The sequence below is a fragment of the Larimichthys crocea genome, chromosome VIII (genome assembly GCF_000972845.2).
Source record: "Larimichthys crocea isolate SSNF chromosome VIII, L_crocea_2.0, whole genome shotgun sequence".
Lineage (NCBI taxonomy): Eukaryota > Metazoa > Chordata > Actinopteri > Sciaenidae > Larimichthys > Larimichthys crocea.
Window position 1 is genome coordinate 3,866,567 of NC_040018.1, and position 13,681 is coordinate 3,880,247.

A 13,681-nucleotide genomic window follows, 5' to 3' on the forward strand; every position below is an offset into this window, starting at 1 on the left:
CCCAAACGTAAAATAAGACAAGAACAGGTGATATCTAGAACAGCTATGGTGACAAAAACACAGTCAAACATATAAATAAAACTGTACTGAAGTTTTTTGTTATCCGATGACAGCATGGTTCATGCTAAATAGTCTTACAGTTCAGTGTCGGTCAAGAGATGAGGACAAAAAAACTTTCACTTTATGTTGAAGTTCCAGGATTATGTCCTTTAACGGAGAGTTTTTGACCACACATATATCACCATTAAACTTCCATAGAGGATTACTTACATTAAGATGTATGTTGAAATATGGAAATGAAGCTTTATCCAGTGTGAATGTTGGTGAATTTAGGAGAAATCTACAGATCCAAATAGACAAATTGTAGTAAAATAACACCTAAATAAAAAATAATCTAAAAAATTGACCAGTGAATTAAACAAATGAATAAAACAATGGTTTTGCCTTAAATCGTCCAGTTAACTGTGCTTGAAGCAGAACCTAGAAGGACTTTTGTGAGAATGTAAGAGCTGTCACCTAACTGAATTTAAGACCAGATAAGATGAAAAGTTATTGATCCACGTGGGAAATAAAGTCTGTGCAGCAGCAGAGTCAGTTCAGCAAGGACAAATAATAAAAGAACACAAGCACACAAATAAAATAAGAAATCAAAACAGAGAGGGTTATAAGGTTTGATGAAGCCATGCTGGTTCCCCTTTGTAGTTCACACACATTTATGTACACATATGAGGAGTTAGACAATTTAGGATTGTGTGCTATAAAAATATCAGAATATGTCTGCACATTTAATTTCAGTCTGAGGATGTTAAAATGTATATTTCATTTGATGGTGAGTCATGATGAGTTTTGAGAGTATGGCTGACATGAAGAGGTCTTTATCTGTGCAGGAGGAGATGCCGGCTTCTCTCCACATGGTCATGTGGATGTTGGGTCAGTAGATGGCGACAAAGTCCTGTATTAAAAGAAAAGCTTCCTGTTTTTATTACTGAAACAAAAGAATATTTTTTTCTTCTTATATTCACAAATACAGCAGATTTTTTATTATTTTATCATGTGTGATGTCTTGAACAGAAAGTTATGTACATGTACATTAATTTACAAAGATGTGTATCAAAAAAACTTGAATCAAAAACTTGATCAAAAAACAATGATCAAACCTGTATTTTCATTGTAACAATGCAATAAAATATACAATAATATGGAAGGTTTTATTGCAGCGTGCACAGCGGTCCTTTGTAGAAGAAGTTCTCCTGTTCCTAAGAGATGGAGTGATTCGTCCATTTAGATGTTTTCTTATAGAAATGACAGAAACAGAGAAATGCAGAAATGAAATACAGAAGTGTGTGTTCATTTTGCAGGAAAATGTGGATCCTTGATATGTTACGTATACTGAAACTGTCTTTTACACATAACATGACATACGGTATATCTTTTTAAAGGCCATTAACAAGAGAACAAAATATATTAGAATACTCTCAGTAACAGAAGGGATAGTACACGTTTTGGTTTTTCTGATCCTGGCTTGCAGCTTGTATCTGCAGATGAAAACAGCAGAAAAAAAAAAATCCATCTTCACACTCTATATTGATTTCATGTCAATCCAAATATTCTAAGATAGTCATGTTAAATGACCCATTTCTCCATGAAGGGCAAGAGGCTGATTACTGAGAAACATTTGCTTCTTCTAAACTGTTATTTGGTTTTTAAACTCTCAACATTAAAATGATCACCTCTGTATTAGACTTAGTCAACTTCCATTGACACATTAGTCCACTTAAGCTGATTATAGACGTCTGTGTTATTTTTCTAATAGTTTAGGTTTGAAAATGTCCAGAAAAAGTAAAAAAAAAAAAAAAAAAATCCAGTTTGTCAGGGTGATGTTTTTAAATGTCTTGTTGGACCAACAATTAAAAACCCAAATATACTCAGATATAAAGCAGAAACGCACAAATTCAAACAAATGTTTGACAGTGTTTCTTGATAATTTAATCAGCCATTGATGTTTCTGCACTAGCCTTTGCTCTCCCATCCTGATATTCGATTGAATGCTTAAACTAGAAAGATACAAATCAAATATATTATACATAACATGATTTTAAAGCTTTAACTTCACTCAGTGGACACTGATGCAAAGATTTAAGTATGAAAATGCCATACAGATCAAACTGTCATTTGGTATTGGATCAAATGTTGTCACCGTCCTGTATATACCATAACTCAATTGGCACAATATGTTCAAATGTTTACAGTTAACCACCCGTACAATTAAGCAGCTGGTTGTATAGAGAACAGTCACTTAGGAGTCCCTCGAGCCGTCACGGTTGGTTGAGCAGAGCATCTTCCCAGCTTACGAGGGCAGAGCGTGGAGGTCAGCTCCGCGCATGATGCAAAGAGACACTAATGCAATGGTGCATTACAAATGAAAAGTTGGCATGAATTATTGATGTCAACATCTGATGTCCACAGAGTTCTTCAAGTTTGCGTTTGTTAGGTTTGACTGGCCGCAGCGATGAAATGACAGATGTCCAAACACGGATGCATTCACTTCTTTTATTCATAAGATGGGAATATTTTTTACATCTTATGCACAGCAGATACAAAGACAAACATGTTCTAAACCACAAACTAAATTTCTCCATCGCTCTAATCCTGCTTCCCATTTCAAAATGCCCCCACCCACCCCCCAAAAAAAGCAACCCTCTACGTTTGTAGTCCAGTTTCACATTCTGAAAGATCGTTTTTACAGCAATCTCATTTTAGCAGAATGGCACAAGCCACCTTCAGAATACCATTTTTTTTTGACAGATACCCACTTCCCCTTTAAACAAATTGCACTTTTTTCCTCTTTAAAACTACATCAACAGGATTATAGGATCAAAAAGTAACACCAAAAACACAAGAGACGACTAAACATCAAACTTATACAGGTTCATTATTTAGTTGCACAAAAATGCATAAATATACATTACGCAAAAAAGTACAAAAAATTTGTACTTTCCTTTGCTCAAATAATGACAGACATTGATATGATCATAGGGACTGGAGTTGTCGAAGAACGTAGGGATGCATTCACAAGGTCCATGCGAGATAAGCCATTTGCACAACAGCCTAGCTTTCACAGGAGGTAAGACCAAGGTTCTACAGGAAAACAAAACATTTCGCTGTCTAGGCCAAGGTAAAGAGGCAACACAAACACTAAAAAAAAATTAGGATACACAGAACTCTGCGTTCTAAATTCATGCCAAAAAGACTAACATGCAATGACTCTTAACGCTTCTAAACCTCCCAGGAGCAGCAGTAACCCTGGAAGGACTAGCTTAACAACAGTTACTTCATTTCATCAATTTCCTCCCCTCAGCAAGCATGATCCACGGAGTTTGACTGGGCTTTCGCATGAGGGGGTTCTTTTTTTTTTTTTTTTTTTAAGTGCTAAGATGGTACCGCAATAGTTGCCAAAGATAAGCTCAGATTGTCGACAGCAAGATGGTTTCAACTCACTCCCCCCAAGAGACAATCGGGAGGAGATATAAATACTGTTTGTTTATAGTAATGCACATTTGTCCATTAAATAAACCTGATTAAATTAAATGAAGATCTTGGCAAACCTCACTTCAGCTGGACAAAGGTGTGGTTTCCAGAGGCCTGAAGGAAACAAGGAAAACAGGAGTTAGTCCAAACACGGCAATAATTTTTTTTTTTAAAAAGTGAAGTCCTCTTACTATCAAAAACCATGAAATGATTAGAAAAACAAAACACATGTTGGCCTATCTCATGATACTGTGACTTCCCCAGCTGGTCAGCGGCTCTCAGCGCCAAGCCAAATCTTCCTATTGAAGATGCAAATAATTTTTTAAAAAAAAGGTCACAAACAGAGAGCATTTGTTGGGGACTAATTTCACCCGTGGATTAATAATACACATTTGGTGTCGCTTTTAAAAGTATTTCATGGCAGGAAGATGGTTAATGTGGAACTGACTCAGTCTACAGTGCCCAGCTTCAGCATAAACATGTCACCCAAGACAACAGTGTAATACAAAGATGTGTTTTTAGTTGAACAGCAGAAGTCTGTCACAGAGGAATAAGAAGTCATAATACTCTGTCATGAAAATACCAAAACCAGCCAATTGTTCCTACTGACATGTATCCAAAAGCTTGCAGTGTATTCCTCTGTACCATGGAGCTCAGAAACTCTTAAGTTGTTTAAGTTATGTTTATTATGTTCCTTCATTACCCTGCACATGGGCAATATATTCACTTTGCACAGTCCCACATACACTGTCCTGTTGTAAAAACACTTAACCACCAAATGAATATTCATCTGCATCTCTAACAAACGCACAATTTGATAAAAACCTACAGAAACCACCTGTTCTAGGTCATAATTTAACATAAGTGTATATTTAGTGTATCTTTTAGTCTTTAGTAGGAATAAATGGGTTAGGGGCTGAGTGCCACACTTGGGGAAGTTGGAAAGTATCGAGCGATGGACTAAAACTCTACTGGTTTTGATATTTTCATGGGATTTGTTGACAAACAGATGATACAGAATTTTTGGGGGGTTTCAGTCAAACATATTAGTGTCATTAGGCAGGTTAGCAGTTTGAAGATAGTGGGTGGGGGTTGGCAAATCCAGAAAAACACTGTTGGACCAAAGGTTACTCACTAAATATCTAACAAAACTGCCGGGACTTCCATCCAGGCTGGGAAGTCTCAGAGGGAGTAGGGTACCAGCGCATCTAAAGAAACACAAACATAGTCATGTACAGCAAGCCAAAACCAGGCTTCAGTCCTTCAAAGCTCAATTATGCAATCAATTAACACACTTTGAAATTTACTTTTGATAAAAAAAATAATAAAAAAACAAACAGATTTAGGAGCACTGTCCCTTTAAGCCTCGGTCACTGAAGCCATGGGAATGTGGGTCACGTAGCTGCTCATTGAGGACAATAGTCCGAGTAATTAACATGGCATGGAAATGTGGAGAGTTGAAGCTCTCCATGTGTTAAACATTTCCACAGGGTAAGAGCTGGTATGCCTCTACCTTTTCCACACCTGTGACTTTAAAAAAAGAAAAACCAGTGGTGGCCTCGCATTTCTTCACATCGAATTTAAAAAAAAAAAAAAACAGGACGGACTGCAGTGCCTGAGATAAGACACTCGGGAGGTTATCAACACATTTCTTGACATTACATTTCTGCGTCACACACAGTCAAAACTAACAAGGCTGAGAGTCAGTGGGGATGAGAAGTCAGAGCATTTTAGGGATCTTTCATCACACTGCAATTAAATAGACCTTTACCCCCCTTTGTGTGGCTACAGTCAGCTTATGTTCCAACAGGATCGTGGACAGTAAGTTGGCACCTCCAAGAGAAGGCCATCAGGTCGGACAATTTCTCCAGGCAAATACCTCACATTCCTCTGCCTCTTGTGCCCGACAGAGTGGCCCATGTAATAGCTGCCTACTTTGCACTGTAGCACTCCCCTCTGCTCTTACAATGCAGGAGGAAGTTGGATCACAATGAACTTTAAATGACCCAACAAGAGAAATATTTTCCATTGCTATTGTTACCAAAGCCCTGCCCACTGCACTGGTGCTGTAGCATTCAGACTATTAGCCTACAATGTAAACACTTGTACACCCATATGTCCCATCAAAATCTTCACAGGGCACGATGTTACAATGTTTAAAATTAATTTGCAAACTAGATCCAGAAATAAAATGTTTGAAACTGATCAGAAACACGGTCAGCGATGTGCAGCTGCAGTCTAAATGCAAACTTACAAAGTCTTAGTTGAGCTCAAACTCCACCTTGAGCCTCTGAAATGAGTTTACGCTGCAGACGAAAACATTAGTATTTTATCAGCAAGAGCAACTTTTATCCTGCACCATACTGACAGGACAGAGACACACGGAGCTCTATTAAGGGAAAGATTAACCTCCACAAGAAAATGGGATGCCAGATGACAACCACAAAGAGCACATAAAGATACGTGTGTTGTAATGTTAGACTACAGAGATTGGACATCACTTCCACTGATGCAACATACAATGTAACTTGTGGTTTTGACTTCCATTCACCCCGTTGTTCTGTAATATCAAGGCTGGGTACAAGTTGTGCTGCCAGCAACTTGAAGACTTGATATCTGGGTTGGCTTCAGGTTTTTGTGCTGTTATTGTAATACCACAGAGGACCACTGGGATTGTTTCAGTCTTAAACTGCTTTTTTGGAACAGTGGTGCATCATTAATCATCTACACTTTCCCCCTTTAAGAATAAACTTTTTGTAGCTGTGGTGGGCAAACTGAGCAAAGACACCTGCACACTGCGACTTGTTCACAAATCGTGCATTTAATCTGGGTTCATGTGTCTTATAAAAAGGTTCCCTGTGTTGTCAGAGTGTGCTAGAAAATAAGATAAGAGAAACACACACCGGTTGGTCCCTCACCTGGGCGTGGAGGGCTGCAGCAGCGGCAGCGGCCGCTGGGTAAGTGAAGGCTGCGTGAGGGAGGCCTGGGGTCAGCTCCGTGGTGTACAGGGGGTAAGGTGTCCAGGCATCGGGAGATGCTGGGATCAGTGCTGCCCCTGTCAGATCATCTGGGGGAAGTACAAGGTCGAAGGAAGACAAAAAAAGGCTGACTCACCTACCCTTGAACATACGGGCTTTGCATCATAAGCAAATCAGAGGCCCAAAAAAGAAAAAAAACTTTAAAGAAGAAAATGTGTGATCAAAACATGCTGCAAAGAGATTTTGTTACGGCTTATGTCGTCTTAATGTGGCTTTGAGGTTTATGACTTATTGAAGAATCTTATTGTAGATAAAGCTTGTTTGGTCACTAAAAACAACTAAATTACAACCCTAAAGACGCAGTTAGAGTTCAATCTGATTGGATAAGTGTTGTTCAGTTAATTTGGAGACCTCTAAATTAGGATATATTCATTATATTCTTTTATAACTGCAAGTACATGTAGCAGAGAACAACAGCAAGGCCTGCAAGGACAGACATTTTAAAAAGACAGTAAAATTAGATAAAATTAACTGTTTCGGCTCCCTCGGTTTGTTTACAACCCTACCCATGCCGTTTCCTCGCCTGGTGAAATCTGGTCTGAATGCTGCTTAACACTTGTCAACCATCACCTGTCATCAAAACTAACAAATCCAGCAGGTGTTTAGGCAGAGAGAGCAGAGACACAACTGCTGAGTAAAGGCCTGTGAGAGTGGAAATATCCCAGCTGGACAGAAGCAAAGCGGTTGTCTTAAAGAGTCGAGATGACACATGCATGTGGAGGTGAGTTAGTCCTTAATTTGTTAGATACTTTTTTTTTTTTTTAAACAACCCCTGCCCATTTGTCTTTAATGCCACAACATCATGTTTTAAAAATAAAAAATAAAAAATTAGGGCAGTCGAGTTTCTGGCAACGCCAAAGTGAGAGTGGATGAGAGAGCCTAGAGTGGTGCAGCCGTACAACTTACATGGGTCCCGTGCAATGAAGTGTGCTCCTAGAGCAGGGTGGATATTTGTGGGGTTCGGTGTGGCCATCAGCTTACTCTTTGCCATCTTCGTGTTGGCTTTAGCAAACTCTAAGCGCAGGGTCTGGGGACTTTCGGGGTCAAAACGGATACCCTGAGGGAAGAGACGGAGGAGGGGAGGAAGGGGGACATAGTATCGTAAGGGTAGTGGGCTGAGTTTGAGGGGGCTGTAGCTCAGTAGTCTCACATGGCCTCCTTTCCTAAAAGCCATGCTTCAATATTCAGGATGCATCCTTCAAGCGTCCTTTGAGCCAAACGCTGTTCAGTCCTCCTGCCGGATATTAAAATACACCCTTCACCATCTGAACTAAAAAGCTAAAAAACTGAAGGATACACTCCTGAAATATTTCAACATGGTTGCATCTCTTTTTCCTCATGACAAAATCAAGAGCACAGGCGACTGGAGGAGGAGGTCACCCCGGTCACACGAGCCAGGAGGAGGAGAAGGAGACGAGGAAAAGGGCCGATGGCGAGACTTTGAGTGTAAATCCTTTTAAGTGGTTTAACCCTGCTTGTGTTCTTGTGCCCTAAGCGTTGTGCCCACATGCAGGTGAGTAGTATTTTGGTGTATGTGTGTGTCTGTGTGTGTGTGAACTGCTGGTGTGTCTAAGAGGTGATGCTCATAAGGAAGGCTAAGCTATGAGAGAGAAGTGTTAGATACTGCCAATGTGGGCTACTGGGTGACAAAATAAGAGGTTACACTACTGAAGATGTGTCCAAATAACACTACAACATGTGGCTAAGAGAACAAGTATTACAGTAAAGCAGTGATATGCAAAATAAGGAAAGCTATACCAGACTAAGGGATGTGTATCAAGGTCAAAGTAAACTACCGTAAGGCTATAGGATTCTGGTCTCTTTCCAAAAATGGCCCTGCCATTGAATTATAAAAGACAAAATGGGTTGGCTTTGAGAAATGTTTAACGAGAAAGTCCCAATCATTTCTTCTAGGTTTAAGCAAAAGGTTAGAACAAATCTATGAAGTACAGAACATAAAAAAAGGGGATAATCGAACAGAAACAGGCTCAAGGGGACATAAACAAAAAAAGCAATGCTTACATTTAGTGCATTTTTCGCAGCTTCAGCTCCAGACCGACTGTCAAAGGTTACAAACCCGACAGGCTGGAAGGTAAAAAAGGGAAGAAACACACTGTGACAACCGACCTCTAAATGGAGGAGCAGCCTAACATGCAATAACCTGCAGTTTTAAATCAAATATCACATTTATTATTGAGGTATCTCAATGTCAGAATATTCATGCTGTGGCAGAAAATCCAGTGTCATTAAATCTTTGTGAGCAAACACTGCTCTAGCCGTTTGTTTAGTATCTTTAAGTGTAGCATTAAAGCAGCTCTTCCACTGATGGGAGGCATCTCACCTGTTTTGATGTTAACTTAATCAGTGACCCTTCATAACCCTGCGGGGAAGAAAGATAGCCAATTATCCACCCAGGAGTCACATGCAGGAAGTCAGGCATGAACAGTTCATGCTACAGCAAGAGTAACCTGCTTGTGTGCACCTTCCCACTTTGAGCCCGGCCATCACAGACGCTAAAAATGAGGAGAAAACATGCACATTTCCAACAAATACAGATAAAAAGCTAATATCACCCTCAAAAAGGTAAAAATAATAGTTTAAAAGGGTTGAGCACATTATGAACCATGTAAAGGCTCTTTTTTGCACTAGTTTAAGTATGATCTCCCAATAAAGCTACTGGTTTTATACCAGTTAAAAACAGCACAAGTATTGGTTAAAGCATGAGCAAATTCCTGAGAAATGAAGGGGGAATTCTGCCTGACCAGAGTATTGATAGATGGGATCTCTCCTGATCCTGATTTACAGCCATGGAAAATTAAACAACTTTCACTGGCTGTGATAAATCTTTAACAATCCAAACCAGATTTAGCTTCAGTAATTTAGAGCGTAGAAAAACAGAAGGCAGAATACAGACGATATTAAAAATCCTGAATATATCTTCAAACCTCAATGTTCCCCCTCAGATTTAACCTCATTTCCCCCCACCCCCTCACACTACCGTTTGCCTACTGCAGAAGCAAAAAGAAAGTGTTACAGTGACTTATGAAATCAAAACAATTCAGTGGTTTCTCAATCTCTGATACGTGACGAGAGGAAATAAACATTTTCCCTACGCGGTGGGCGAGCTGGGTCACAGAGAGGGTTGCTTGGCCAATTGCGAGGGCTACTCATTTACACATTCCACAAGATCATCCATGTGCGAGGGATACCACCTCCAATTTGGTTAGTTAGGACACGGGTGGGAGGGGTGTTTATGGAAGTGGAGTCCAGTCCAAAAAAACAGAGCAGTGGACAAACAATGATGTGGCCTCATTTCCATATATGCAAATATCTGGACTTTGATTAAAGGAGGGGGGGGTTGATTTAACAAAAATAAACTTTGTACCGTGTGAGCTGAAGCATCAAACGCTACAGGCAGGAATATTACTGCATCATGACAAGGGAAATCTGCAACACTAACTCTTTTTAAAAAAGGGTCTTTGTGCAGATAATCATTTTATAAATCCACTTTTTCCTTTTGCTTTATTCTCTCAAAAAGGTGAGAAATCAAATCTTTCTCACGTATGTGCCTCAAATATACCTCTCGATAAAAGGTTATAACTTACCTTAAAAGGTCTGAAGAGGAGGTAAAGTTCCCGAGGTTTGATATCGACCGGTAGGCCACTGACAAACAGTGTTCGTACCTGCAAACAAACAAAAAAAAAAAAATAATACAAACTTGCTAATACTAATATTTAGTGTTTTGTCCTCGTTCTCTAAAGAGCGCAGCATGCAGGGATAAAAACACACGGGAGAGCTGCACAAATATATATTTTAAATGCTTGGCCGTGATCCTGACATCTCTCATTCCTCCTTAATATACGGCACACATATGGATTTAGTGGAACTTTCCATAAAACTGTATGTTTATGGGCATCAAGTCGTGGGATGTGAGAGACGGAATAACTTTAGAAAAGGGGGTTTATTTCTACATGCTGAGATAAAAAGAAAGACGACGTAGTACTGCGTGGTTTGAGATGGATGGGAATTAACCTATGAAAAAATAAAATAAAAAAAAAGGCCTGGAGTCCACTGTCTCATTGGTCAGGTGTTCCTAACCTTCTTGACTCTGAAGCCAAAAAGCTGAAAAACATTCAGCACACTGAGTATGTTCTGTAGACTACAAGCATTGCTGGAGATTTCACCCTTTAAAGACACTGACAAAAATAAACCATGTCTTCTTGCGACCCCTATATCAGCACGTTTACACATGATGACAAATTCAAGCAAAGACTGATAACTCCCTCCAAGATTGTTTTATTTGACCAATTTAGAGGCCTGAAAAGATGATATATTTTCCAGTAAGTAATGAAGCAAAGATCAGAAGTCTAAAAAATTTTAATTTTGTGGAGCAGAAATTTCAAGAAGTTTCAACCATCTCACGACCCCTTGGCTGAGTCCTGACCTGTAACGCTCAAGAGCCAAACAGACGACCACCTGAAGAGGCTGGTTTAATGCCCGTCTCATGATCAGATCTGAACCATAAATTTCATCCTGTCACTGCTCCAACATGCTAAACTGTAAACATAAAGATGTCTCCATCCTGTTATGGACCCCTGGATCCTCTTCAAGGACCCCTGGACCTGCCCTCACCAGACCTTGAGAACTGAAGTTGTGTATTGCTCAGATGTGGCCGGGGGAAATAAATTGTGCAGTGCGAGGCCCATTAGTTCCCAGCCGGTGGGGAGGCCCTTCAGTACAATGGGGCTGCAAGACGAACAGCACTGGACAACAGTGCACAGCGTGACACCATTTCCTTCCTCTGACCCACGGCCCCAACCCTGCTGGCCCTCGAGCATTTTTCAGGTGCCGCACAGCAGCAATTCTCAGCCCTTTACAAGTCAGCACGTACAGATATTCAAGGCCGGCCCAGCTGGACACAAACTCAATGGAGATGTTTTAATTTGTCCACCGGCTTCTCGTTGACTGAGCGTTTCAGCTGTCAGTGTGGTGACGTCCAGGCATACAAAAAAAAAAGAAAAAAAAAAAGCTGGAACGCATCAGTTTTATTTGTACATTTCTAGACATTGTCTTGATTTAACAGACTTTCTGGCTCCTTTTTAGGCCTATTTGCTTAATCTTTGGCCTTAATTACAGGGAGAAGAAAAAAAGACAAGATCAAATTAGGCTAAGAAAAGCTCAAGTGGCCTCCTGTGGCTTTGTTGTAAGATAATGGGAACAAAAGGAGGACCAACAAAAGGCCCAGCGCTCCCCTCAGTGTGTCTCCATAAGGAGTCATTACAGAGGAAATGTAGCTGGCCACACAGAACCAAAGAGTGACAGCCGTAACAAGATTTAGGAGCCAATTCAACAAATTTAAGTTAATTGGTTTTAAGACAAATTGCAAATACACATTATGTGACATTTATTTTATGTGTGGAGCCTGGAGCCTCTCCGTGAATCTAAAATGGGAAGATTATAGAGAAACCTGCAGCGTTTTCAATGACGCATCTTATTTTGTTTGGCACCTTGAACGCAAACATTTTAAGTCATGACAATAATGTGTGGATGCTGAGGAAATTGAGAAGCACTAGATATTTAATTTATAGGACTTTTAATTTCAAACAGATTTTACGCATTTTTTTTTAACTTGAATTTTAATTTGGGGATTAAATTACTGATTTATTTAGCCTATATTTGAACCCAACATGAAGTCTTATGACCATTTCTGCAGTACAGCTCACAAAGACATGAATTACAACTGAGTGTAATAAAAATGATAAACACGCAGTTATCAGCTTAATTGGTGCGTTTTGATGGTTAATTTATGTAATTACTCCACACCTTGCTGCTTCATGTTTTACAATGTAGAAAATGAGACACTTCGGGAATAAATAAATGCATGTTTAAATAACATTTTTCAAGGTTTTCCTGAACTTATCCGCCTCATTTTTGATACTGCAATTGGAAATGGTTTCGCCCCTTTAAAACGCGCCTTCCTCGTTTCCTTAGAAAAAAAAAAAAAAGTGCGTCTGGACTTCAGGAGAGTTCAAATAAGCTGGAGGAGTTTCACCAAACACATATTTGCAGACAGCTTATAAAAGTAAGTTTTGGGGCCGGATATGTCACTGAACATGTACCGGGTCTAAAATAAATAAATCTTAACTTTCTCCAAACTCACCTCCTCTTCGATGGAGACGTTGTTATTCGGTTCTGCGTCAGCTTTGAGACTCATGTTGACGGTGGTCCGAGCGGCTTCTTCAGCTGCTGCACAAACTATCAAGTCTTTCTTCGTCGAGTGATATTTCCCCCAAGTGCGCCTGAAGCTGCTGTGAAAGTCCTGGTGCCGTTTGAACTTGAGGAGAGAAGATGTGCCGAGGTGAGGTCGTGCAGACGAAGACGACGACGGCGGCGGCGGCGAGGTATCCGAGGATATCTTAGAAGTGGCAGAAGAAGAAGTACTGCGAGACAGAATCATTCATAAAAGGGAGGAAAAGGGAAAAAGAAAAAGAAACAACAGACTAACTAAAGGTGAGAAGGTGGATTTTTTTTTTGGTGCTCCGTGTGTGTGAGGGTGAAAGATGGGGAGGGGGAAAGAAGTGCGCGTAAAAAACAGAAAGCCTCTGCGCTCACATCAATGCCCTCAGCTGTGGGATTGTGCGGAGGAAGAACAAGTAAACTTTTCTCATTGGACCTCTCTCTCCTCCTGTCCGTGAGTGAGACCCCCGCCCACCTCTCTCTCACTCATCCTCCTCCTCCCGTTTTTCAATTAGGTCATCAATTATGTTGGAGTCCGCTGTGAGCCGTAATCAAGCTGCAGATCCGCCTCAGCTGTTGCAGGAAGACCCGGCCCCTCCGCCGCTACATCACCGTTTCTATGGGACCCGGAGAGCCAATGGTAAATGACCCCCAAACCTATATCACCTATATTAGCCTAGAATAAAAAAATATTATGAGTTTATGTTCATTTTTTTTAATGTGTGTGTATACCTGTAATTTCCTTCTCCTTCAAAATAAATGTACAAAAACGCAAACAAGCAACACATTTCCAATACTTTTTGGTTTTAAGTTGCTTCAGTGTCACTTTTTGTCTTTCTTAAAGCTTGATTTTATCCTGGAAACACATTTAATTAATG

General features: G+C 40.1%; 1 protein-coding gene across 3 annotated transcripts; it reads right to left on the reverse strand.

Annotated features, from left to right (window-relative positions):
• Positions 1–2,536: 2,536 nt before the first annotated feature.
• Positions 2,537–13,470, reverse strand: LOC104922790 (RNA-binding protein with multiple splicing 2). Of its 3 annotated transcripts, none has more exons than XM_027281508.1 (9): positions 13,179–13,470; positions 12,727–13,006; positions 10,172–10,249; positions 8,908–8,946; positions 8,589–8,651; positions 7,473–7,623; positions 6,432–6,595; positions 4,664–4,736; positions 2,537–3,642 (listed from the first exon to the last, which is right to left on the reverse strand). In XM_027281508.1, the coding sequence occupies exons 1-8, from the start codon at positions 13,232–13,234 to the stop codon at positions 4,671–4,673; spliced, it is 897 nt and encodes a 298-aa protein (XP_027137309.1). In that variant the 5' UTR covers positions 13,235–13,470; the 3' UTR covers positions 2,537–3,642; positions 4,664–4,670. The 3 variants fall into 3 exon arrangements, with proteins under 3 accessions (XP_027137309.1, XP_027137310.1, XP_027137311.1); XM_027281509.1 differs by having other exon boundaries at positions 6,447–6,595; positions 13,179–13,466; XM_027281510.1 differs by having other exon boundaries at positions 12,727–12,981; positions 13,179–13,462.
• Positions 13,471–13,681: the final 211 nt, after the last annotated feature.